We start from the raw sequence: 27,925 nt of genomic DNA, 5'->3' as shown, positions 1-27,925 counted from the left end.
TATGATGAATTTGTAATATATTGTGAATTGCAGTCTGATGTTGATATTAGTAAAATGCATTTTGTTAAAGAATTTCAGTTCTAATAAACTAATATTTTACACTCGTAATTTGGTCAAACATGATTAAACGTCTGCTAAAAAGAGTAAAAGCAGATAGGAATGGATCATCTTTCTACATGGTCGAACCTGGCAACCCGCCAGTCTGGCCGTAGCGCTGAAAAACTTGTTGTTGTCTGGGAAAATGGCGTCAAACGTAGAGGCCCCGGAGCGTTGGTACCTCGCCCTTTTAGGCTTTGCGGAGCATTTCCGAACCTCCAGTCCGCCCAAAATACGACTCTGTGTGCACTGTCTACAGGCCGTGTTTCAATTTAAGCCTCCGCAGAGGATCGAGGCTCGGACACATCTTCAGCTGGGCTCGGTTCTCTACCACCACACCAAGAACAGCGAGCTGGCCCGTAGCCACTTGGAGAAAGCGGTGAGGGACGTTTGATCTGGGAAAGAGCGGGGATGCTGCGGAGAAGGGGACGGGTGTAGGCCGCAGGGACCGAAAACAGTGAACGGCGGAAGTCTTTAAGTCGCTGTTCATTCAGGAAGGTTTAATTCATAAAGGGATGAAGAAGTAACATGAGTTCGTGTATGATTTGATCAGCTGTTTGTTAGATAGTCGTCCTGTGTCTGCGACTTTCGCTCTTTCGCCGCTATTAGCCTAAAAAGCTACTGTCAGCGCTCAATATTGTTACAAACGACAGCAAATTTGACGACGCCAACATTTTCTGTCTTTTGTTTTGCAGTGGTATATATCCCAACAGGTTCCTCAGTTTGAAGATGTTAAATTTGAAGCTGCCAGCATTTTGTCAGAACTCTTTTGCCAACAGGTAAGTCATTCTTATTACAAGTAACGTCACTGTAATGTATGCTTGTTTAGCTAAATGAAGTTCTGCGTGTTCGTTCCAGCTTACCCCGAGAAGTTTGAATTTGTGAATTTTTTTTAAATAGATGTACATGATGGTATCTGTTATTGCATGTTAACTATTGATCCTCCAAATCAATTTTCAGAATTTGGTGGACTCTGCAAAACCCCTGCTGCGCAAAGCCATCCAGATTTCACAACAAACACCATACTGGCACTGCAGATTGTTGTTCCAGCTGGCGGTATGTGTTAGTGCAATAAGTATAAATGTTACCCTCTAGGGCATCGTTTCATTCATCCTATATATATTTTCATACTAAGGTATAATGGTATTCTCTTCATAATACATAATACAGCCGGTCTGAGAGCTGTTTTTGCACAGTTGAACTGTATTGGTTAGATTTTACTGCAGTCTAGTGTTTGTGTCTAAAATGAAAAAGGGTCCTGGTAGATAACTGTGTTTTTATTTATTTATTTTGATTTATTCACTTTTTATTGTCTCTTTTTAGCAACTTCATACACTGGAGAAAGACTTGGTGTCAGCATGCGACCTTTTGGGGGTTGGAGCTGAGTACGCCCGAGTGGTGGGCTCAGAATATACCAGGTAAATAGATGGTCCTGTCCTCTGTTAATCGCATTTAAGGGTTTGAGTGGGTAACTGGAGGCACCTTGGGTTTCTCAGAAAGTAATGAGGAAGTGGACAATGAAACTCTTGACAATATTGCTGACACAGTCCTAGACTGCCAAGGAAACTTTGTGAAATACAGCACACATCATTCATATGTTTAACCTGTGTTTTAAACTACATTAAATTAGACATAGACATTGTGTCAAGACAAATCGCATGTTAGTGAAGTAAGGAAACAAAATTCTGATTGGCTGCCCTTTTAAAACTACTTTTTTTTTTTTCACCCTCTTGTGAAAGATGCATTTCACAAGTTCTCCATACTGTTTAACATGGTATCAACATTGTCATGTTGATGAGGGGGGAAAAAACTTATCTGACTTGTTCTTGCTTTTTAGGGCATTGTTTCTCCTTAGTAAAGGAATGGTGAGTCATTTGTTATACTTCACTTTCTTTGTGCAGTTATAGCATTGTAATACAGACTACATTTAACAGTGCACGCAGTGATAGTTTAACTATTCTATATGCAATGGTAATGGCATTACAATGTGAGTTAAAATCGTCAAAAAGCATTTTTGTACAGTTTTGATCTTGGTAATGTTCTCCAATCTTCTAGCTGCTGCTAATGGAGAGGAAGCTTGGGGAGGTGCATCCTCTTCTCACACTGTGTGGAACTATAGTGGAAAACTGGCAGGGAAACCCAATCCAGAAGGAGTCTCTGAGGGTCTTCTTCCTAGTGCTACAGGTCACACACTACCTGGATGCTGGACAGGTAGGAGGAAATTTTGTTTAGCAAAGGTCTTCTAGAAGCAAAGCTGGCCACTCAGCGGTTATTTTACGGAGGGAGCCACAACTTTAAGTGATCATTTGGACATGAAAACTGTATGTACAGAGTCATTTGTTATATCTAATCAGAACTAGAAGGGAACTTTGTAGAGCGCATACGTCGCCCACCACAAATATTCTGTGTGCTCATACTACGCTACAATAGATACTACCCAATGTTGTCATAATCAATCATAAATAATCTTCAGCATCCTGGATCATTAGCTCCGGAGTCCTCCTTTGATCACGAACAAACTTTGCTATATGACAGGACTTATGCTCATGTTGCATCTTAATTCTTTTTACAGGATTCTGAGTTCTACTCATAAGGTTTAGATGCAAATGTGTGAATATTGTGCCTGTCTCACAATGGTAAAGAGTGCTTTTACAAAATCCCGGCTCCAGACCGTGATCCAGATCACCACCAAAATATAATCAATTATTCCTTGTACCACCTCCAACAACGCCAGACATTTTCATCAAAATCCATTCATAATTTTCCAAGTTATTCTGTTAACAGACAGACAGACCAATGCAACCGGAAACATAACCTCCCTCCACCTATCAGTGGGTGAGGTAACTACTTTGTAAGGTTTAAAACTTTGTTAAAGCATTACAGCTTTGCTAAATGCCCAGGCCTGCGTGCTGACATGATCAACGTCTCTGGTTCAGAACACTGGAATAAGTGTCATGCAAATTAATGTAATGCACACGGTAACAAAATTGAGACCTCAATATCCCTGCTCACTGCACAGTCAGATCTATTGTGAACCTCAACTGTGTGCATGGGTCAGTACAACAACTGAGCTGGCTGAAACAATTGATTTGCCTTTAGCATTACAGAATCTCGCCAGACCTTTCTACTGAGGGTTATTTGTAAGCCATGGCTTTAATGATTGTGCATTCAAATACTGATTTTAGTGACATACGTATGTCTGTGTGTTAAAAGCTGCGAGGAGGTAAGATGGCTTTGCTGAATGTTTCCAGGTGAAGAGCGTAAAGCCGTGTCTGAAGCAGCTGCAGCAGTGTATCCAGACCATCTCCACCCTCCACGATGATGAGATTCTGCCGAGCAACCCAGCTGACTTGTTCCACTGGCTGCCAAAGGAGCACATGTGCGTCCTCGTATATTTGGTAATGGCACTTTTCTTTCTATCACTTGAAATTCACTGAAAGTTGTCTTTCGCTCGTAGTCGAAATTGGTCATCCTGCATTTCACAAACCTGTTTACACTCGGCTTTAAGTGTAAACTGTAAGTACATTTGTGATGCGATTGTACCTTAGGGAATCACATCACAAATGGCTTTATATGAGTGTAAATGACCACATTTACATTTTGCTTCATTTATTAAACCACTTGCCAAAGTGGACTGGACTGGGTTCAATAAATCTAGTCCTCGACTAGTGACAGCCAGGTGTCAGAACTTTGCAGGGCACCTTTTACACTTGAGTGGAAATGACATATGAGGTGATGAAATCTACAAAAGTGAGCAACTAGAGACACATGAAAATAAATGTTGCTCTGTCTGCTTGTGATCAGATGGCCCGAGATGCATTCTGAAACCCAAACATTAACAGAATGTTAGGCAGAAGTCTGCGCCAAATTTTCCAGCTTAACGCAAAAGGCTCTTCACTTGTTTATCGTTTAGTTTGCAGTCTTGTCTTGAATGAAGGCGGCCACTTTTTAAACTTTAGATAAGTGACAGCATTTATAGCTGGAAAGCTTTTGGGACTGCAGTGTTATAAAAAGTTATTCACCTCTGCCAAGGAAGTTATGTTTTTGATTGCGTGTGTGTGTGTGTGTGTGTGTGTCATAACTGCCACCATTTTTTTTTTTTTTTTTTTTTTTGATTTGCATGTGTGTCATTCTTCCTGTCCATAAACACGAAAGCTCGAAAGCTTTTGAATGAATTCTGATAAAACTTGGTAGGGGTGTAGAGTGCGGTCATATTAACAATTCATAAAAATTTGGCTTACATCATCCGAGATCTTCGAGGTAAACATAATGATTTATTGGTCAAAAATTACCATAAGCTTTAAAACCTAGAAACTGTGATTCTTAGGAGTGTGGTGTGTATTATCAGCATAGAGAAAGTACTGTATAAAGATTCAAAATATCATGTCACATTTGACCTCTGACCTTTCCTTCGTGAACGTAATGATGATACTATATAGAACTATTTATGAAAACAATTTTTCTCATAGCCATTGTTTGTATTGCCAACATATGGGCATATAGGAATGATATATGGGGATTCTAAATATCACATTACTTTGGACCTCTGACCTATTCAAGGTCAAATAAGGTCAAACTTTGATAAAATGTTTTTAACTTTAAAACTATTCTTGAAATTCTACTGCCTTTGCTTGCATCAGCAACATTTAGGAAATGATACTGGTACATGGGGAGTCTAAATATCATATTATAGTTTGCATCCAGATATGTCACATTTGACCTGATCTCACTTTTACATTTCACATCTGCATTTCTTTCAAGTTGACCCCAAAATATGCTGTACCTTTAAAGTGTTGTCAAGAGACAGCGAATCAAATATACTTTAGTATAACAACATGCTCTCAAAGTGCTTCTTGTTATACACCTTGCTTCTCACTGAGAGTGTCATATGCTGTGTATTTACCCTTGGGAGCTTTTTCCATAGTAGCACTTTGCTAGGGATTTGTCTGTAATGTTCACTGTATATATTTTCATTTCATATTACAGGTGACAGTCATGCACTCCATGCAAGCAGGCTATCTGGAAAAAGCCCAGAAGTACACAGACAAAGCTCTCATGCAGCTGGAGAAGCTAAAAAGTGAGTTAAAATGTTAAATCTTGGTTAAAATGATTTTATGCTTTTCACAGTGTTTAAAAAAAACACACACACACACAGAGTTTTACACTCTGCACCACATACACACTTTTGTACATTTGATCCTTTCTCTTTGATGCTCCAGTGTTGGACTGCAGCCCCATCCTTTCTACTTTTCAAGTCATTCTACTGGAACACATCATCATGTGCCGACTTGTCACAGGCCACAAGGCCACTGCATTACAAGAGGTATATTGTTTCTTTTTCAATGGCCATTTCATGAGTTCTGCTGTTTTTAAAACATGTTATTATGCTTCCTTCTCCATATTTTATCCTTGGACTCTGCTAGGGTATCTTTACAGAGTTCACAGTTCAAAAGAATCTTTATTTATCTTTTACTGGACCTTGGTGCAGTCCCTCTGTGCGTTGTCTGTATGAAGCGAGTCCTCACTTTAGGCTACTTTTCTTCTGATTAAAATCATGTGCAGATAATGATATCATTATGTGAAATTTTGGCCATGTTTAATTTGAGCATTACACCAAAAAAAATGAAAGCGATCCACTTTAATGTGTGCTGCATTAAAAAAGGATATAGTCATGTCCAGTGCCTTTGGAAGCTCATTTTTGTTGTATATTGGGTTAAAAACCAAAAAAAAAAGAACTTGCTTATCTGAATGATCTTGTGAAAAATGAAGTCTCTGTTCTGTCTATCTAGATTTCACAGGTGTGTCAGCTGTGCCAACAGTCCCCCAGGTTATTTACCAACCATGCTGCTCAGCTTCACACGCTATTGGTGAGTATTTTCAGCCAAAGCCCTCTTTAAGTTGTCCAAACTGCATGTCCTTTATGAATGAAATCAGTGTTACCAATACCATATATGGCAAACACCACAGTTGCAGAACATGGTTTCACATTTAAGAAACTGTAAAATAAGTTATACTAAGTTATAAAACTACTTAATTTATATTCCTGTTGAAAATTTGGCATCTAAAAGATCCGTTCTGTCCTTCTCATATCCCAGGGTCTGTACTGTATCTCAGTAAACTGTATGGATAATGCTGAAGCACAGTTTACTACAGCCTTGCGGGTGAGTATGTGATTGTTATTTTTATTTTTTATTTTTTTGCACCCTCTTCTCATATCTCCTTTCTCTTCTTCTGTAAGAAGCATTTGGACCAAACAGTTCCAACAGGTGCCCTCCCACAGGGCAGCTCCCCCGAGAACTACATAGCTTTCAGGGTTTTTTTTTTTTTTTTTTTCCTTGTGCGCCACCAATAGAAATGCTAACATGACTTATTATCCAGTGGGTGGTTGGCATAGCAACAGCTACAATAACAACAACTAGATGGAGGCCCTGATCATAGCTGTGTGCTTGTTGTGTGTCATGGGTTTGGTTATAATTATAGAGCTGGAAAGGCGACGTGTGGTTGAAAGCACCCAGTTTTTGTTCGTTAACGTTATTGTTAACGTACCTCTTTTTCCTTCAAAGGTTATAAGAACTATGAAAAAAGTCCCTCCATTTCAAACCCATCTACGCTGTGTGCTGCAGCAGGTTCGTTTCTCATCTCAAATATGTTTAAATGACTTCCTGTGTTCCAGCTCACAACACACCAGGAACTCTGGACATACATTGTAACCAACTTGGCCAGCGTCTACATAAGGGAAGGCAACCGGCACCAAGAGGTCAGTTTAGTAATAACGAGTTACCTCTTTTAATTTCATCAGTAGGGAATTGGCATTTATGTTGTTGTAATTGGTTGTTGAATTCATTTCAGTCTCTGGCTGGTAAATATGCACAGTGTTGCCATTGCATTCTCTGTCCACCAGAGAGCACCGATGAGTTAAATTTGCAAATGAAAAATGTTCACTTGGCATAGTTATAACATCCAGGAGATTAAAGTCATCTTAATAATAAAGATTATGGCATTGAAATAAAGGAAACACAAAAAGATCCATTATTCAATATATACTGCTTAATTTCACTTTTTCAAAAAATCTGCTTCTCCAGCTGTACAGCCTCCTTGAGCGAATAAACCCAGACCATAACTTCCCAGTAAGGTAAGAGCCTGTTTTTATGTAACACAAGACAATACATCAAAGTGTAACATTTTATTTAGATTCTAAAATATTCAATCTTTAACTTTGCTTTTCATTCAGCTCCCACTGCCTCCGTGCTGCAGCATTCTACATCAGGGGACTCCTGTCCTTCTTTCAGGGACGGTACAACGAGGCCAAGTATGGCACATTTTTAATTCTTTTCACGCAAACGCACCCAAAAACACACACCCTGTGCTGTTGTATAATTGTTATTTTTTTTGTGTGTGTTGAAGACGGTTCTTAAGAGAAACCTTGAAGATGTCTAATGCTGAGGATCTGAACAGGCTGACGGCATGCTCCCTTGTTCTGCTGGGCCACATTTTCTATGTCTTGGGCAACCACAGAGTAAGACTGAATACTTGGCAAATGGGGCTGATCCTCATACTAGTTTTAACTTGATTTTTACTTGAAACAACTGCACCAGGAGTAGAAGAACATAATGACCAGAACAGAACATTGTGTCTCATATTTTTAAATTGGAACAAATTAAGAAAATAGGTTGTCCTCTAATCTCACTCACCCTTTTGATGTTTAATGGTGCAGCTAGAGCTGAATTTGTTAAACTCGTTATAGCTATTGCCTATCAAAGGAACAGAATGTACAGTGATAATCATAATCAGTGAACTTAACCAAATTTGCATGGACCCATGACAGCCCTTAAGACTGGTTTGTGGGTACTGAGGCATTCGTTGGTCAGTAGAGAAAAGCATATAGTTCTGCTTGTTAGTTGAGGCTCAGGCAAAGCAAAAAGACTAACAGAAAAGATTGCGATATGCACATTAATATTTTACAGTGTGGAATAAATGATTCAGTAATTTGTGCGCATCTCTGCTAAACATGGTTAAAAGCTGGCTCCTGCTCCACTGATGACTGTAGCTACAACCGTTTTAACATTTGGCTTCTGTGTAGTTTGTGAGCAAAATGTAGTGACTCACTGAGTTGATTGAAGCGTGCTAATTACTCTTGCACCCCTGAATGGACAATTTTAAAACTTCATTTATTTTCTTCAAATGAGAACTGGCTTTGTTTGAAGGCCTGTAGCCATTTTCTGAGTTTCTCTCTTGTCTTTAGGAAAGCAACAACATGGTTGTACCAGCCATGCAGCTGGCCAGCAAGATTCCAGACATGTCAGTTCAGCTCTGGTCTTCAGCACTGTTGAAAGGTAGAGAATGACCTTTTCCAATTTCTGAGTAAAACATCATTTAAGTTATTTTAGATCTGCAACATTTGAATGAAAGTAAGCTTTGACAGTCTAATTTGTGTTGACTATTTGGCAAAATACTTTAGATTTGATCACAGTTTCTTTAAAATATAAGTTTGCAAGCTGTGTTTAAAGGGTTTGACCATTCTGTGCTTGCAGACTTGAACAAGGCTCTTGGGAACACAATGGATGCCCACGAAGCCGCCCAGATGCACCAGAACTTTTCCCAGCAGCTGCTGCAGGACCACATCGCTGCCTGCAGCCTTCCTGAGCATAACCTCATCAGTGTATGTGAAACAGCTTAGTGTCCTTCAAGTTAAATGCCACTACTTTGTGTTATCACTCTTTTTACCAGTATATTTATTGGTTTGTTCTTTGCACAGAAAAAAATTAAATTTTGGTCCCCTGTCACTCAAATGCAGGCTGCAAACGGCTGCTCTAAGTGCAGATGAGGGGGGGCACAAACACACACTTCCACCCACACACAAATATCCAAATGGTGACTCCTTCAATTCTTGGTTGTAAGCATAAATCTGGGCACCTGCGCGCGTGTACACACACACACACACACACACACACACACACAGAACTTGGCTGTGACATAATATGAGGGAGTGCAGCTACATCAATGTCTGCAATCAGAAATATGGCGTGTGAACAGTAGTTTTGTCTCTGCAGATGTTGAAAATGTAAATCAGTGCTGAAATGACAGATCGCAGACTTACAGTTATTAGCTTGTTAGGCTTCGAATAGACCAGGGCCAGACGAAGATCACGTAAAGTAATGTCCACCAGTGAGAAAATGATTTGTGGTGTGAGGGGAAAACCAATGAACTGGTCAAGTGGTAGTGCTGACATATTAGAATATTACAAAAATTGACTTGTTTACCAGCAGAGTATTGATAGTTATTACAGATACAGATAAGCGGTTATTGATCATATGGCTGAAATAAATTTGTCTTTACAGTGTTCGGAGAGAGAGAGAGAGACAGTTACCTGACACACTTTAATAAAGGTTTTTGTGTAGGGAATACTACAAACAAGGCAACGAGCAGTGTTTGGAGACCAGAGCTGCCTGTAACGTTTTATGAAGTGCAGATTTTTCTGAAAGAGTATGCTAATGCTAGTTAGCATTAGCATTGGTTCTCATTATTTAAATCATGATGCCAACTAATTTGGAAGTTATCAACTGTTAAATAGGAACTTGTACTGACAGTTTGTGTTTTCCTTGAGCTGAATCTCTCACTGATCGCTGACCACGGCTCTGCTTAAAGTTCGCACTTTTTTATAATCTAAAAACTGCAGGTTATTTGCTGGTTATTTGTTGTTTTTCAGTCATGAAAACTGTGTGTTTATAGGGTCTTTGAGTAAACACAGTAGATACCATTTAGAGATCTAGATACAAACCAAAAAGTGGGGGGGGGGTTCTTGAAACAGTGTAATTGTTGTTATTGTGCTATTTTATATACTAAAAAATATTCCCACTTATACATTATCACATTATTTTGCTCATCAAACGTCTTGGGTGACTTTCAAGATCAATAAATTGTTCAGTACTCCATCCATCCATTCATTTTCTTCCGCTTATCCAGTTCAGGGTCGCAGGGGGGCTGGAGCCTATCCCAGCTGCCATAGGGTGAGAGGCAGGTACACCCTGGACAGTTTGCCTGTCTGTCACAGGGCTAACACAGAGTGACAGACAACCTTTCACATTTACACCTACAGCCAATTTAGAATCACCAATTAAACTAACCCCGCATGTCTTTGGACTGTGGGAGGAAGCTGGAGTACAACCAGAGAGAACCCGTGCAGAAAGGCCCTGGCCAGATGGTGGATTGGAACCCAGGACCGTCTTGCTGCGAGGCAACAGTGCCAACCATCTCATAAGAAATTGTCATTTTGGTTGCACGTGCCAGTTTTTCCTTGGATAATTGTAACTGTAGGTGCAGTCTTCCAGATGGTCTTAACTCAGGTGGAAACATTTTATACACAAGTGTAAACAATGACCTTGAGTATGATTCATAAAGGTCTTTTCAAGGCTCGACACTTTGGTGTATTCATTCTTGTGCATGTTTTGTAGGGCTGCGGTAACAGTTTACCTCTGTCTCTTTTTCAGTGGACTGATGGCCCCCCTCCTGTCCAGATCCAAGCTCAAAATGGTCCAACCACCAGCCTTGCAAGCCTGTTATAAGGAACCTCCTGTCTCACACGTGACTGTTGATGCTAAATTACCACAAGCAGCAAATTGTTCCCTGCCAACCTGCTATCCAGACCACTGTAGCTTAAAAGGATTTTAACAGGTGACAGTTTGGGCCTTCACTTTATCAGCTTCTGGAGATTCCTCCCTGATTGACTATTATATTTTTTTAATATTATAGAACAATTACAACTGCTGTTGTACATGTATTTCACGCTCGCTGGGGTTGGACTGTTGATTAAAGGAGTGAAGGACACACGGTAAAGGGCTTCTTTGCCCTTCACAACATTTGCCAGGATTCTTTTCCATTTGTTGGAAAAACAAGGGGTAAGATGTGGGGCAGTAAAGAAATGTAGAAGAAATTAATTTATTCATGTTGCTATTTTTGTAACTGTTGGTAAATATTTTACATCTCGCCTTTTTTTTGTATGGATACTGTTTTTTGTTTTGTTTTTTTTCATGCATGGAAGTTACTGATACAGACTCCCTGTATAATAGTTTTTGACCTGCTAACAATAAACTCTTGGTAGATAATTTTTTTGCACAAAATCCACAGTAGGAAAAAATAGAGACCTTTTAATTTATTTTCACAGGATAATAATTTGAAAAAGTCTCCTTCTACAAATTAACAGTGTACATTGTTGTAGGACACTGCAGAATCCACTGTGCAGAAGATGCTCGGTCTGTTAACGAACAGTGTTTAAATACTTGTAGAATTTATGTGATTTGGTGGCCGTGAGGTTTGCCACATGCAGTTTAAAAACACACATTAAGTGATGTATTTTTGGAAGTTGCATAATATATAAATTCTGTAGATGTATTACTTTTTACAAATCACGTTTTAACTTTTGGAGCCTTCAATAATCTTCAGATATCAAAAAAGAATTTATTTTATTTTGTTCTATTTTAATTTGTCTTGATAGTTCCACTAAGGGGTTTCTTTACAGTATGTTTGTATAGATTTGCCACTTGTTGAACCTTTATTGTACAGTGACATTTTATAAAGTCAATTTAGTAAAGTGTGATATGTATTATTTTAGCTATCCTGTGTAGGTATCTTGATGCTTGGTATTTAAAGCCCTCTGTAAAGACACAGTTTAAGCTTGAGTACTAGCTATGTTCTATCCAGTTCCTATGTTTTTAATTCTTACGTTGTTTTCAGTAATTTTCCAATAAAAATATTATAGAAATTTTGTAATTTGCTGTTTTATCTCTCACTTTGTAGGCATGGCATGTAGCAGCATCATATTAGGAATTATGCTGCTACAAGGCTTAGGTGTTCTGGGATTAATCATGTTGAATGTTAATGGACTGTCTGCATACCGTATGTGTCTTCAGATAGTAGGAAGCAAACCTAGGGCTTATGCCTCATTACACCCAATCAACTGCAACATCAAAACCACTTCCTTGATTTTGTGTAGATCCCCTTGTCTCTGACAGTTTTGACACATTGGGATAAGATAAGAAATCCCTTTATTAGTCCCACGATTTTCCCACAAAATTCAGTGGATCTCTGGGGGTGTCCTGTGTTTGGATGTAGGCAGTGGATGCTTTGGGTCCTCCTTGGTTTGGGTTAATCAGTTGGATTCTCAGTCGACTATTCAGTCAACACCTTGGGCTATTTTTGTCTTTAAGCAATTCCTGAGTACTTTTTGCAGTGTGGCAGGGTTACTGTGGGGTTGCTTCGTCTACAATAACGTTTGGCTTGGTGAAAAGTGCCAAAGTAACATCCACATAAATGCCAGAACCCAAGGTTTCCCAGAACATTACTTTGTGATATTCACCTTACTTATAGTTTGTTCTAGTAGCAAGAACTGGCATTAAGCTTGATTTTTTTAATTTATTTTTTTTATTACTAACCCTTAGGTGGTGCTAAAGTTTTCACCAGTGTCTACATGTAATTTCACAGCTAAAATCTAAATTTAGTTTTTAGTACCTGTGCCTAAATTAACTCTTCAAAACTTTTTTTAAAACTATATTTCTGTGTTAGTTTAGAAATATGGGGGTGGGGGGTGTCTGAATATGGCTCCTACAATCTCACTCATTTGCACCTCTCAGAAGTGCCCTTAACAAGCTATGAGTCCTGTGTGGAGCAGTAAGCTAAGTATAGTCTTACTCACTTAAGTATCCTTTGGGATTTTGAATGCACAAGTTCAAAGCATGACAAAGCCTTGGCGTTAACTAGGATCAACTATGTAGCTATCCTAGTTGAAAGGACCTTTGTACCTACATCCCGTCCTGCACCTGTTTGTGCAGAAAAGTGTGAAATGACAAAGTGGCAGCAAAAGAAGGTTCCTATGCCTCCTTTGCTGCATTTAGCAGCCCCTGTAGAGCAGCTGAAATATGGGTAAACTTTGACCATTCCTTCAGAAGCAACACATGGAAAGCACCATTATTTCACTGGATTGAATCTCTAAAACATCTGTGGAAGGTGAACTGTCAGAGGCGATTATTATCAGGTCAGTCTGAACAGGCCTACAACAAATGCATGTTTTCAGTTAGTGAGGATAGCCTTATAAATTCACACAACAGCACCAAAACTGTAGAAATAACCCAGGTAATCTTTGTCACATGATGTGTTTCTATCTTTGTATTTCAGCAGCTAGCTGACCCTGAGGACCTCAGAAATGAGCAGAGGCTCAAAGGGAGGCGGCAAGAGCTAGTTACTATAGTGAAACACCTATATCTGTTCAGATTCAGCATTAAAAACTGATGGCACCATCTATTTTTATGAAACTTGTTACTGTAATATTTTCCATATATATATATATATATATACATGTACATGTGAAGACCAGGTAAATCGTAAATGGACTAGTTCTTATATAGCGCTTTTCTACTCAGTCAGAGCACTCAAAGCACTTATACAACACGTTTTTTTTTTTTTACATTTACCCATGCATACAAGCACTTCCATGTTAACTAAGCTAAGTGCTTTTTTTTTTAATTATATATAACATATAAACGGTCGGAGAGCAACTTGGGGTTAAGTATCTTGCCCAAGGATACATTGGCATGTAGCCTGGAGTAGCCAGGAATCGAACCCCTGACCTTCCGATCAGTAGGTGACCTGCTCTACCTACTGAGCTACAGCCACCCCGAATTTATATGACATACCAGGCAGTTGTATGTCATATAAATTACTACAATGATACACAGAATTGTAAAAAAAAAACAAAAAACATTTTTTAGTAAAGCAATACTGCAAAATGTAGTAGCAACTAACTACTTGATTAGTATTAAAAAGTAAAAACCTGAGATCACATGATTTCTTGTCTTTGTCAATATTCTGTATGGCAACTAGAAGCATCTAAATCCCTGCAGATATGAACCTTTGTGACAGTCATGGTGTTTGGAACTTTTAAGTAACACTGTAGAAACTGTTTCCTAAAAGTATCTTTGCGAAACAGAAAATAACTTTAGAGAACCAAAAGGCTTTGAAACCTTAAATATTCTCTGAATTATTTATTCTGTGAAGAATATTCAGAAAAACTTTAGTGAATGCTCTCTTTGGGATTTCTAATTATTAAACAAAAATAATATACTTTTTTAGACTTTCATATGACCTCTAAAAGTTTTGTTATTGAACAATATGACCTTAGGAAATGTTGCTGGAATAGTGAAACTTTCCCTTTGTTTCCCAAATATGAATTAAAAAGTACTTATTTCCCGTGTTTCTAAAAACATTATTGCCAAAGCATCAAAATAGAATTATTTTTCTTTTTATTATTATTATTATTATTATTATTATTATTATTATTATTATTATTATTATTATTATTATAAGTAGACATTTAATGTAGGTGTAACTGTTTAAAGTTCTCATTCAGTAGTTGTGTTGTAATTGATTTTACTTTCACCTCTTCTGCATTACGAGTGTGTTCAAACGCATCATTCCCTTTCTATCTGAGCTCTCAGCATTTCCGAGGTGTGTATGAACGCAGCATGACGCCGCCTGTGTGGTGGCTCATTACATTATCTGGCAACTGGAGTGGCAGCGGATAGAGGAGAGGGGATCCCCGGGATTTTTTTTTTTACAACGAAGCCAGCTAAACACACAACAGACAACTTAAAATTGCGGGGGAAGTCAGTCAAGATCCTCCTAGACTCCGTAAGTTCACGCAGCGTTATTTAATTATCATGTAACGTAATTTAGGATTTTAAAATTTCAATTAAAATATGACGACGACGGAAGTTTCTCTATCGCTGTTAGCTTGGCTAACCTAAGTTAAGCTAGCTAGCGTAGCTTGATCTCAGCTAACGTGCGAGGTAACAGTATGTGTGTCGCACAGCTACACACACACACACACACACACACATCTACCGAGTGCACCCACGAACCAGCCTCAAAAGTACAGAAATATTAACCAAAACTTCACAGCAAAACTTGTACATGGATGCAGTAATATTAGTAAATAATGTAAGTCACTCTGTTTATTCACCTGTTTTGAAACAGCAGAACTCTGAGGTAAAACTGTCATTTTCTGTGTGTAATTAGCGCTCGATTGTTTGTGAATAAATTTAGCGACTGTCTGCCTTCAGACTAGTGGCCGGGGAGATTGTGTTAGCAGGCTAACTTAGCTGCCTAGCTAGCCTTGTAACACTAGCTGCTCACTTGAGACGGGGTCGGTTTCATTGTCTGTCGTGTATCGCTATTTGTACAGACAATCGTGCTATAAAAAAAAATAACATTTTTGTCATAATATTCAAAGGACCATAGGCTGCAAGGTTCAGCTCCTTTCCTCTAATCCCCCTAACTGCTGATAATCACAATGGGCTGTTAGCTCGTGATAGTTAGCCACTGGTTTTGTAGCCGGACAGATGGACAGGTTGTTGTTGGCAAGCCAAGTTAACGTTAGCATGCGATAGCTTGTTGTTGTTTGATGGGTTAGTTGAAATTGGGCAGCTTTTCTTTTAAGCAAAGTTGAGTCACTAAAGTTTATGAACATCATAACCAGTATTGTGACCGGATAATATTAAGCCTGCTGTGCCTTTTTGATCGTGGATGGGTATGGTTATGGCTTTATGAGCCATTGATCTCAGAACTTTGTCAGATTAGCTCAACCGTGAAAAGCCTTTTTATGGAGGCGTAATGGTGGACGGTAATGCCTCCGTCGGGTTGGTGTGTCCACGACAGCTTGGTATCTATCACCCACGCCAGACCATGGTCAACTTAAACGCCTACTTTTGTTCTTGGAATACCAGAATAGGAATGTTTGTGTAACTCAGATAAAAATCAGACCACTTCATGTGTGAAATGAAACGTCTTACAGTCAAGTTAAGGGCACCCTCTGTAGCTGCTGTACCGTGCATTTCCCGTTGAAGTCAGGCGTTCCTGTTGTTTTAATCGTTTGAGAATAATTGTGAGACGTTTCTAAACTATCAAGGCTTGCAGTTACACTGCTTGATCTTAGTGTTGGAAGCTGCTTTGTGTAGGCGCCTTATCTACAGAAATCTGTGAATCATGGGTCATGTTATTTGAGTCGGTAAGTTAGTTTTGTTTTCACCTGGCCTTGAGGTGTGTCTCCCAAGCTGAAGAGAAGTGGGCATTTATCCCCACCTCTGCTGTGCATGTACCCTCCTGTTTATAGCAAGCAGACAGTTGGCACCCTTGGCTAGTGATGGGGGGCGACACGTGTCTCTTTGCATTTTATGATGGGCCTTGGATTTGCCTGAGGAGTGGTGCCTCTTAAGAAAAACCCTCCTGAGAGTGATGTAACTAGACAGGCATGACTCGAGATCCTCTCATATTCTGCCACATCGGGATTGAAACATTTAAAAATACACATCTATTTTCCACCAACCAGTAATATATTTTTGCTTTTGCCATTCTCAAATCTCAAGGGTGCCTTGCTCATCTTTGTCATTGTTAAGTTTATTGTGGTTAGGGTTACCCTTGGAGTTTGCTGGTCATTATGTTTGGAATTTAATCTTACTGTTTTTTTTTTTTTTGATTGATTTTTTTTTGTTTTCCAGTTGTGTATTAGTTATGACTTTGAGCTGAATTGTTAGCATGAAAGTGAAGCATCATAATACAGGTTTTTACATTCAGTCCATTGTTATGACCATTTTAATGGCTCTAAATGGAAAGCCTTGATTTCTTTTTGCCATTGTGTTAAATTTTATAGTGAATTTATGGTCATTACAAAGACATTAAAAGGTATCCCAGCCATTTCGATCATGAACATAGAGAGTAAGTAGAAATTAAAAGATGAAAGCTATTCTTAGTCCCAATCCTTAGTCTTTCTGTTACTTGTTCTAATGGCTATAAGCAATATGTAGCCCTATATATCTTTGCAGGATTGTATTGCTTAACTCTTGCTATCATCCATATCCAGCTGAGGTGTCAAAGACTTGAAGTTTCTAACTGTGTGTTTTTATATTTATATATAATATATAAAAATAAAAGAAATGTAAGGATGGTTGCGGAATATCCTAGTACATAGTACCTTTACTGTGAGATATAGTTATAATATATTAGTATAAGCATTTATAATAGTATTTTGGAAAAAAATGTACCACAGCTATCAATTCTGGTGACAACCCTACTTGGCAGTGCACTTAGCAAAAGATTTAGCTTACATTAGCAATGCATACTTACCTGTTTGTTTTTGTTGTGTGTGTGTGTGGAATTTTTTTCCATTTAATCTCAGTGCTGGTCTCTACTGCATTTTGCTTTTCTCCTGTGCTCTCTGTTTCCACATTTCCATGTTTCCCTTCTACTCTGCTCCATGTTTGTTCCACCGTAATGCATGCATACATAGCAAAGCACAGTAGTGTGGAGGAGAGAAAGATGAAGTAAAGAAAATGTTAGTTGAATTGATGAGTTTGTTATTGTAAGGGAAAATTCACTTGTATACATTTCTTGAATACTTGCCTTACATTTTTACATAGCACCACATGTTGCATAAGCAACCACCTTGCTCTCTTGGGAAATTTTCATCGTGTGATTTCACCAGCTGGAGTTTTTGAATAAATGGAGTTTGATTGGCTGGTGCTTTAAAAGTTAAAATGGCCTCAAATCTTCAAATCAATGCAACAAAAGCAAAACAATCTGGATCTATAGTTTGGTGTGACAGTGGATGACTTTCAAAGTGATTCATTCACCATTCAAAGTGAATGAGAGGTGAGAGAATTAAAGCCTGAAACTCATACATGTGAGTGCAATTTATAGTGTAATAAAAATTAGCTTAACACCTGTTAATCAACATGTAACACGTTTGGAGTAACACATGTTAATCTGTATAAATACTTAAATTTTGGTTTATCTAATTGACTAGCACTTAGCCTTAGCCTCTGTCCAAAGCACTCCGTTCATTGTGAATTTTTTTCATGTTATGTGACTTTTTCTTTCTCCTGACTTGACTGAATGGCATTCTCTTCTTGTGCTTCCTGTTTTATAAATTAAGCATTATTTTTTTTTGCTCTCTTGGTCAAGTAAACACATGCAGTGTTGACAGTGTGGACCAGCGCTGTTTCTCCCTTCAACTTGCAAGAGAACTTGAGAGTGCAGCTGAGGTTAGACGAAGGTACTAGTTTGCATGTTCTCAATCTCTACATAGTAAATGAAGCATCGGTGTGGCCTTGCATCTGAGACATTTCAAGACATGAGGGGATTATTTTCATGAAAATATATTAATATAAGTTGATGAATACAGATTAAAAATATAATTGGTGTAATCTATACTTGGAGAGGTTTGCTGATAGTTTCTTAGTCACCTAGTGTGGAAAACACTGTGACATAGCTGCCAGTCAGGTTGAGGCCAGACATTTTGAGACGGCTAACAGGAAATGCTGATGAAACTATGATGGCTTAGTAGAATCAGTTTCCTGTCTGGTGTCAGTGTGAATGAAAGGCCAGGGACTGTTGTTTTATTTGTTTTAATCTCACAGTGATCTCATCACAAATGAGTAAAATAGTGAGAGATGTTAATTGAAAGCGAAAATTGACATTCTGTTGTGTAGGAGTAGTTCACTTTGGAATCTTGTTTTCTTTCAATTTCTTGACAGTTCATTAATATCTTTTTGCTACAATAAGCTTATTACTGTATACTAAATTTTGCTTTGTTTTGCTGAAGGTGTGTATGTGATATGATTCTTAGGGTTACACTGGGTGATATTTTGGAGTGATGTTTCAGCTAAGTAAAGTAACTTTTTTTTTTTTTTTTCCTTCTTCTTCTTAATAGTCTGAATGTTTTTTTTATTTTTTTTTTATGTTCTCCTAAGAAATTGTCTTTCTGGTAATTGTATCAGATGCCAGAGAACAGTCATCAATGTATCAGCCAGGGGTTCCCACCCAAAGGCCTTGGGGAATTCTTTGGCCTCTGCAGAGGAATCCTTCATTGTTTGAACTGAATGATTTCTTGTTTACCCTGTTGGACTTCATCAGTCATATGCACTTACAATGAGATCACTCCGTTTCAAACAGTTTAAAGTACAGCGTGTTGATTGATAAGTTTGGCACTGTTTAATGAAACCCTTTTGACTTTTTAGTTCCACTTTAAATAAACTGTATGTGATATTCCTGTAGTCAGTGGCCACCTATTGACTTGTTGAGACAGTGATTTAGCAATTAACAAGTGTAGCTAGTACAACTGCCCTGCATACCTGAAGAGGAACTTTTAATTGTGGGAGTTAAAATAAGTTATTCAGTTAAGACATATATTTCATATTCTTTGAGCACTACTTAAATTGAAAGTTGTGTGTTTTAAATGTCATACAGTACACAAAAATACTACAGGACAAAGAAGAACATTGAGATATGAGTGAAACAAACTAAAATGAAACTTTTTCAGTAGTCAATTTCCACAATAGATTTTGGCATGTATTGTGGGTTTCAGTGTATTCCTTTCCCTACTTGACATCTCTAAAAATAACAGTGTACTGCATATCCATCTAGTATTGAGTGAGAGCCTCCAGTTTTGCTCCTTTTTAGAGTTGCTGTATGCTACAACCACATTTCCTCAATTTTAATTCATGCAACACTTACGGTAATATGCGTTTAATGGGGGTTTCCCAAACACTGGATGCTGCCTAAACAACCGCCTACATGCAGCACATATGTGCTGTCTGATTGGCCACTTCCACAACTAAACATCTTAAGTTAATTTAGGGTTAGGTACTATTTGTTTTGACATCTGCAGCCAAGCATATTCTTGAGGCTTTAAGCTGGACTTGGTATATTGACATAAAATATCTATTCATTTTAACAATGTTAATGTAAATATTGCTACTCTTTGGTTCCCAATATGAACAGTATTGTCTAAAATGGGTATCTCTTCCTGTATAAGGAATACAGTTTATGGAATACACATTTTTTTCAGGCTGCCTCATACAGCTGCTTCCATTGTGGGGGCAGGGCGAACATGACAGTTCTCGAACTCGCAGTGCAGCAAGCAGGCCGACCGGCAACTTGGATACACGTCATAACAAGGCATGAGTCCAAGAGGGGACCAACGGTCCTAGCTGACTCCCTGCCACATGGTTGAATTGTGTGAGTTCTGTGTACATGTAATTTTATTAGTGCACTGTCTGCCTGGCATAAAAGTAATCAAAACTAGGGTTAATAACATGATTTGTGGTGTTAGGTTTCTCTAGTAGAAAGTGAAGAGTAGTAGACATGGATCATGTTTGGAAAGTCACATCTGTGGATAGCAGTTGTAAAGTAACGGTATGAAAAACCGGGGCAAATTTTATAGTGTCACACCAGGTAAACAATTGTAAAAAAAAATAGCTCTCAAATGTTAATCTTTGTGCCGGAGTACTGTGAGGTGGGCCACACATTGTGTTCTTCCACTTCACAGTACACTAAAGATGAAGTTATCATTCTGGAAGCGGAGTGTCATTCCCACTTCAGTCTTTTAGTTCAAACTATCTTTGAACATACAGCCAGCATAAAATTTATGTGACACAACAGATAAACACATGCCACTAACATCCGTAAATGTCATCATATTTACAGATAGTCCTGTGTCATTCCACAAAGCTAGTATCAGCCAATACAGTTTTTTTGGGGGAGAAATATTACTGCATCCCTACCTAATACTAGCAGATAGCATGAGAAAACTACTGGTATATGTGCCGAAACATACTGTTAAGTCTTAGATTCCTCCTAGCACCTCTGAAAGCTAATGAGTGGCAAGACAAAGAGAGAAGGTAGGGAAGACATGGGAGACAAATGAAAGATGACACTGCTAAGAATCTGGCCAAATATTGGGGCCAACTTGGTTTTGACAGCAGTTTGCTGGTTCTAAAGCATGACAAGGTGTTGGGTGTGGTTTAAAAAAAAAATGGAACAGGCATGCTTAAGGCCACACCCAGTGTTGATGCTGTAATTTAGAAAGGGTTAACCTGGGCCAGAAAAGGAATTTGAATCCCTGTTCCTTCTGTAGATGTAGGCCAAAGATATTTGCAAAAAAGACTACCAGTTGGTGACCACTGATCATTAAAGAGCTACAAATACTTCTACTGACTATTTTGAAAGCATATGCTCTGTACCTCTGAATGTGTTTAGATATTACCAAATAGAAGGGCATGGGAGAACACAAACGTCCCATGCAGTTGGATCAGCCATTAAACCGTCTTTAACTTGTCAGCTGTCTAGTACAAAGTCCAACTGTACCAGTTCATGGTGATGTGAGAAAAGTGCAGGAAATAGTGTGGTTGAATTCACAGCTGGCTTGTGGTCACCCTTTGTCCTTGTGCCACCCTCATTAAAACCAAATAAAGTATTTGCAGTAGGGAGAACGCGTCTAAAATGGACACGTTTCTTGCTGTGTGCTACTTTGAGACTTCAGACAGTGTCATGGACAGATTCTCCTAACAGGTTCAGGACTTCATGTGTGAATATGATTTAAATTTTTTATGAAAACTTGGATTGTGTAGACATCCAGCATCTAATTGCTACTGATGGCTTTTCTTCAAAAGGCATATAATGCTTGTAATGGTTGGGCTGCAGATTCCTGTGTACCAAACAAGTTACTCTGGAATATCAGGAAAAAGAAATGGGACATGGATGCTGCATTTTTGCTTTTGGACTTTATTTATAACATCTTGTCAACAGGGCTAAGTTATGGCACATCAGCCAACATACCCATCAATACAATGTGGAAAATGACAAGAATAAAAATGCCAAAGAGTAATTAACAATAGTTTTCCTCCATCCATGACCATTTCCAGTGCTGTTCTAGTCATCCTTATTACCAGATTTGTAACTGCTTATTGTGTACTTGCTCTTTGCACTGTGTGTGCAAAGTCTTTGCTTTAGATGCATTTTCTTTCATGTCTGAAGTGCTGCCTGAATGTGCATACTAACATTTTGATTTCTCAGCTATATTTCACAGTGTTTTATTTCCTGTGGTTTCTTGTTGTTTGAACCCCACCTAATCAAGGTCTTCTGAAACCTTATGATTTTCCTGCCTAACTCAGAACTATATCCACTCAAAAATGGATGTAATTTACCTGGTTCTGTTGTTAAACGCTATTCGCAGATGTTGCACTCAGCTTATAGATGCCTTTTTTTTTTTTTTTTTGCACCCTTTGAGCCCCCCCCCCCCCAATACTCTGGGCACTTCCTGCTACCATTCATTTCTAAAAGCTGTAATCTGATAGCAGTCTGCGTGTGTCCTGGCCCTCTGGTCTGTATGTGGGTATGTGCTTCTGGTTTTACAGGATTATGGAGTAACCATTTGGAAGCAATTTGGCTGAAATTGGAGATTATCCCTGTCTAGGAGTTTTGAAAACATTTAGCAATTCCTTTTTATTATAGCAAGTAAACATTTATGGTTAAAAACGTATCCAGTAATTTTGTGATTAGAGGTTTAGGAAGACTGCTTAAGAATGAACTGAGATGTTAAAGTGTGTTTTTTTTTTTTAGAGCTTTATGATTTAGATGTTCCTGTCATTTAATGCCCTGTACATTAATTTCTGTTAATTGTGTGAAACAGTTGCTCTGATGCAGAAAGTTTTATTTATTTTTGTATGTATGGCACATTCTGTCTGTGTATCCTTATCAAAATCCAGATGAGATGTGGGTAATGAGAATATGTGCTCTTCTTATTTCTTAGCTGTATTGATGAGGATAAATGGAAAAAGTACCAGTGTGTCCATGCTCATATTTTTTTCTCATATATCTGCATTCTTTTATGATCATGTACAGAAGTCTGCTTTCCTTTACCTGGACTTACTGCTGTTGTCATCGTCATGTTGCTGAGGGAGAATCCAGGTGGAGACGTGTGCACACGTGCATAGATTCTGTGTGGCTTCAGTTCTCACTTACACTCACACACACAGCCACACACACTCTCACTCAGAGGCAGCCTGGCAGATTCAGGGTTAAAGGCTTCCATTTTGTTAGGTAACACCCTAATGGTCTGATCTGTCAGTGGCGTTAAAATGGCAGGGGCTTAACCCTTGGCGTTCAGGACACAACCAGTAGGGGCATACATGCACTTATGGGCTCGCCGAGTCTATAACAGAACAACTGAGGAGTGTGCGTGAGTGAGGAAGGGAAGGGTAGCGAGAAGGACGGAGAGTGTGCAAGTGTGTGTGTGTGTGTGTGTGTGAGAGTGAGAGAGAGAGAGAGAAGACAAGGAAGAGTATTTTTCACTTGGGTACAGTGAGATTATGGCTCAGCTAACCACATGTGCTCTGCACCCTTCTCCCTCCCCCAACCATGGCACCACCTCAGCTGGGTCCCTGCCCCCATTCCTAGCCTGGTGCACAGATTAGCATAGGTAGCCTTTTTTTGTTGTTGTTTTCTGATGATGTTCCAAAGGAAAAGGGAGGTGCCATTTTTGAAAATATTTTAAGAAACAAAACAAACAAACAAAAATACCTGTTTGTGGTGGCACGTAGTAAGTAATTGCTCTGATTTTTAAGATCACCATAAGATCATTACTTGGTTATATCTGCTAGTATTGTAACTGGCTGTTTAAGTGATTAAGGCCAGTGCCCCTTAGCTACATATGAAGCAGTTGCTGCTTTGCTTTTATTGCGCAGTAATAATCTATAGTTGTATTGCTTTTATTGGACAATATAATTGTTGTTTCCTCTTGTACTGAACCCTAAGGACACAACTGAAAACCCCCAGTTTTTTTTAAAAATGTCTGTTAATGTGTTGCCTGGCTGGGTCCATTCCCAGTGGGAGAGATCATTACAGTGCTGGAGATGAGAGGCTAGCACGCTACCTGAGGGTATGAGCTTTTGCCATTGATCTGTCTCTGTGAACTGCTGGACACAATGGGAGCTCTGACTGAAAATAAAATGTGAAGTGTCAGTCCAGGTCACAAGATTTCCATTGCTTTTACGCAACTGTATTTTATCCTATCGCACTGCATGCCCAGATAGGTGATTTATTGCTAGCCTATATGCCACTTACGGAGAATTGTGAATGCATTGAAAACGTTGATTTGTGCAAGCACTTTTGGTGGCATTTGAGAAGCAAACACTTTGGCACAAAGCTTTTAATTTGTGTGTGTGTGTGTGTGTGTGTGTGTGTGTGTTTTTTTTTTTTTTAATAAGTTCAGTTTATGTGCAGTAGAGTCTGGTCTCGCTTACAGCCCTTAACTTGTTATTTTTTTATGTTTTTTGTGTTTTGTTTTAGTCTAAAATCTGCTTTGCCCTCAGGCCTTATTAATCTGGGGAGACATGCATCCACTCCTCCTCCACGGTCTCTTGAGAGAAACAGACACAGATAACTAACCACCATTTGGTCCTCATCTAACCTCTTCCTCATTTTCTCATCATTTTGGTTTCTGCTGTTGGTACTACCCATATGTTAAAGAGGTGGATCTTCATTATGTAGTTGGTTACACTGGCATCCAGTCAGGTGGGGATTCATTTCTTGTGAAATAGTGGGCCAGTGTCATGTGAAACGAGTAGTTAGCCGATCGCCAGCAGCTAGTGCACATGGAAAATCTTTCCACTGTATTTAGTCAGGCCGTGAGTCCTAAACTTTGTAACTTCATTAAATGTATTTTCTAAATGCTTTTTTTTTTTTTTTACATGCATGAGCTATAAACATTAAGAGGTTTATTGTATATTTTTAGATTAGTTATGCTCTGTTAACCATTTTATACACTTAAAAAAATAAAGTAAATGTACCAGGACAATATTATAATTTGACACCATTTTATTATGGTTTAATGTTTGAAGTATGAAATAGACTCCTTGCTGTCTAACCATGTAGGGATGAGAGCAACTAATCATCACTGTCATTAGTCTGCACCAGATGTATTAGTCAGTTAGCCTAATTGTTAAGATTTTAATTGATGCCCAGTGCCAATGGTTGTCCTAAATGTTACACAGCCATCTGCCACCAGATAGGGCTGCACCCCTGACATGTCATAACTCTGTTAACCTTGGCCTGATATTTTTATTAGGTCTGATATTGTTAGTTATTTTTTTAAGTTTTATAACTTACTGTAACCTGAAGCACACCTCCTGAGAAACAGCGTCATTTCCTTAATTAATTTAATTTCCTAGATTAATTTAATTCATTACCTTCCCACTTCCGTTATTTTGTGTGTTGAGCTGAAAAGGCTCAGAAATTGATCAACTTTCCATGGTCTTTGGTTGCCACGTTGCTGCTAGGCCGTTTCTTTCCTCAGTAGTGGGTTTGCATGGAAGAAGGGAGAGCTGCATCTACGTGTTTGTTCTACAGAGGGATGTTACGACTAACTGGCAGCCTTTGGACTGAAAAATAAAGCCAACATAAAACTTCTTTAAATTGGCACTTGAGGTTTCATTATACTATCCAAAATGTCTGTGGCTTTGTTTTGTTTTTTCCTCTTCAATGAAGAGGATCTCCTAGTATTTTTATTGAAGTGCACTAATAGTACCCGGTGGTATACTGCTAAATCCAGTAAGCTGACATGGCACTTAATAAAGTAATTTATGGCTTCATCCTTTATATACAGTCTGTGGCAATGACATGTGGATAGTGCTTTCTTAACAAAGTGCAATGTTTTTTTTTTTTTGTTTTGTTTTTTTAATAAAATCTTATTGCGTCAGCTTGTTTTTCACAAATCTTTTATGAACCTAATGGCACAATTTAAAATTTATGTAGTATAAGCCCAGCTATGACTGTGCCATATCATAATGTCCAATAATATGGTATACATTTTTACCTGATATAAAAGCGTCTTTTGATATCAGTGATATAGCGCACACCACAATGAGGCAAGTCCAGGTATGTCTGACAGTGAGAGCCCTGTGTCAGCTTCCGATGATGATTTAATAAAAAGGGAGATACTTCAGTAACTTTTGATGATGCTTTACTTGGAAGTACTTTTAATACATGTTGCTAAAGGTGGACGAAACAAGCTTGTTTTGCCACTTGAGGTAGAAACACACCATTGTGTATAACCTTCTTGTACATCCAGGAAGACAGGAGGAGAAGATGCTAGCAGCTGTTGTAAACAAACGGCTCAATCGAGCATTGCCAGAGCACTTGCTAGTTGCACTTCAAATGACAGGAGCAAATGGTGGATGGAAATTATTGATACAATTACGGTTAAGTAGCTGATTGAATAGACTGACCCAAAATACAACATCCCAGGTAGAAAATGCCTACGTGAATGCTGTGTTAATATCTAATCCCAGAGAGCAGTAAATAAGATGCACTATATAAACAGTGGTTGTCATACTTTCTGCGTTTTCATTAACGATTGTGGGCATTAAAAGGCAGAACTCATTCTTGGCTATGTAGTCCCAGGTAATGAGACTTGAGGTACTGGTTTCTCCAGGCATCTTCCAGTGGATTTGCTGATGGACAAGTCAGACCTGTTTGTAGGACTGTATTGTTAGTTTCTTGATTTTACATAAGTGATATATGGAGCTCTGGGAGCATGGAAATGTGCAGGAGTGCTAATGGTTAATTTAGCCAGGATTAGTAATTCCTCATTCCAAACACTGATATCCCAGTAGTCTAATGGGGCTTAGAAATTTGATTGTTTAAATTTGAGCAGAAAGATTTTTCTTGCCATAATGTGTTATCACTGAAGCTCTTAGATCTATAATATGTGCTCCTTATATCTTGGGCAGTGTCACAGTGTAGCACTAGCTCAAGTTTTGACTGCTTGGAGACTGTGGTTTTGTTTTGTTTTTTCTTTCCAACCCTCTTGAGTGTCACTGACATAGGTGGACTGTTTCCAGGCCTTGGTGGTAGTGAGGCCTTGTGTCTCAGGTCTTACCTGTTTTTGACACCTGGTATTTGCTTGATGCTCTTCTGAGTCATATGCGTCATTTTTTTTTTAATATTCATTTATTCATTTATATAATTTTGTTGTCTTGGTTGTCTATAATTCAAGTGAATTACCTTATATCTGTACATTATTTTCACACTCTACCATCTGTCCATCCATCCTTTTCTTTTGCTTACTTGCTTTTCGTAGGCTGTTTTAGCCCAGCCTGTCGCAGGGCTAACAGAGAGGCCAGCCTCTTGGTGTTAGCCCTGCAACATTCACACTCACATTCACCAATTTAGAATCACCAATTAACCTAACCCCACTAACTGCATTTATTTGGACTGTGGGATGAAACCAGATTACCCCGAGAGAGCCCACAGAAACACAGGGAGAACATGCAATCTCCACAGAGAGAGGTCCCAGCCAGATGGTAGATTCAAACTCAGGACCTTCTTGCTGTGAGGCAGCAACGCTAACCGCTCTTCCATTTGTTGTCTTTTAAAAGCTTAGTGTGATCGAGTTTGATGAAACAATGAAGATGCATCCCTCTCAGTTAGTCTGAAGTGTATACACAGCACATCACAGCATGGACAAGAATTGTTTGCCCCCCGTGTTGCTTAGCAGCAGTGCATCCATATTAACCATACAATTCATGATGCGGTCTTTGTCTTTGGGGGTGAAGGTAGCCACATGTCCCTAGATGGGGAAATAAGTAGCCACCTTCATCATAGTGATATTAAGATCTGACTGCACTGTCCCAAAGGGTTGTCACTTTCTACATTACATGGCTCACCACCACACTGTTAAAGCATGAGCAAGGTGCACTCACTACTTCCACAGTCTTTCTGCTTAAACTGTGATTTCTGAAGCAATGTGTGTGGTGTATATACACACCCACACGCAAGCTGTCATCTCTGGCAGATAGATGGCCTTTGTGTCCTGTGATGGTACAGCAGGGCACATCTGTCCTTGCGGCGTACCAGAGGAGAGTGCAGACGTATGCAAATAAACCTCAATGTTTAACTGTGCTATAGTTGCTTTATTTGAATGTGTTCTTCGGTTTACTTATTTGCT

The 27,925-nt window shown here is 38.8% G+C and overlaps 2 protein-coding genes across 3 annotated transcripts in view; both read left to right on the top strand.

Moving 5' to 3' along the window:
* Positions 1 to 221: 221 nt before the first annotated feature.
* Positions 222 to 11,862, top strand: LOC115779338 (MAU2 chromatid cohesion factor homolog). Its single transcript, XM_030727947.1, has 18 exons — positions 222 to 475; positions 792 to 875; positions 1,057 to 1,152; positions 1,420 to 1,514; positions 1,934 to 1,961; positions 2,152 to 2,307; positions 3,348 to 3,494; positions 5,083 to 5,173; positions 5,316 to 5,419; positions 5,886 to 5,963; positions 6,192 to 6,257; positions 6,770 to 6,853; positions 7,179 to 7,228; positions 7,328 to 7,405; positions 7,501 to 7,612; positions 8,339 to 8,429; positions 8,628 to 8,755; positions 10,584 to 11,862. Exons 1-18 carry the CDS (start codon positions 242 to 244, stop codon positions 10,656 to 10,658), a joined length of 1,797 nt encoding a protein of 598 aa, XP_030583807.1. The 5' UTR covers positions 222 to 241; the 3' UTR covers positions 10,659 to 11,862.
* Positions 11,863 to 14,629: 2,767 nt separating this feature from the next.
* Positions 14,630 to 27,925, top strand: part of gatad2ab (GATA zinc finger domain containing 2Ab) — a 28,449-nt gene continuing 15,153 nt past the window's right edge. Inside the window, exon 1 of one of the 2 annotated variants that reach the window (XM_030727633.1) lies at positions 14,630 to 14,775. Coding sequence is in view for 1 of the 2 variants with exons in the window: in XM_030727632.1 (XP_030583492.1) it covers positions 15,083 to 15,084 (2 nt within the window). In the remaining variant the exon portion in view is untranslated. Of the gene's footprint in view, positions 14,776 to 14,983; positions 15,085 to 27,925 lie in introns of those variants that run through there. The other variant, XM_030727632.1, reaches the window with a different exon arrangement.

The sequence above is a fragment of the Archocentrus centrarchus genome, chromosome 4, assembly GCF_007364275.1.
Source record: "Archocentrus centrarchus isolate MPI-CPG fArcCen1 chromosome 4, fArcCen1, whole genome shotgun sequence".
Lineage (NCBI taxonomy): Eukaryota > Metazoa > Chordata > Actinopteri > Cichliformes > Cichlidae > Archocentrus > Archocentrus centrarchus.
This window is presented reverse-complemented; position numbering and strand designations above follow the sequence as displayed.

Bases quoted from the DNA above. Each gene is read 5' to 3' on its own strand.
- LOC115779338 (XM_030727947.1), top strand. From the start codon at position 242: ATGGCGTCAAACGTAGAGGCCCCGGAGCGTTGGTACCTCGCCCTTTTA. The intron at 1,962-2,151 runs GTGAGTCATTTG...CCAATCTTCTAG, and splicing joins TTCTCCTTAGTAAAGGAATG to CTGCTGCTAATGGAGAGGAA. The intron at 6,258-6,769 runs GTGAGTATGTGA...CCTGTGTTCCAG, and splicing joins AGTTTACTACAGCCTTGCGG to CTCACAACACACCAGGAACT.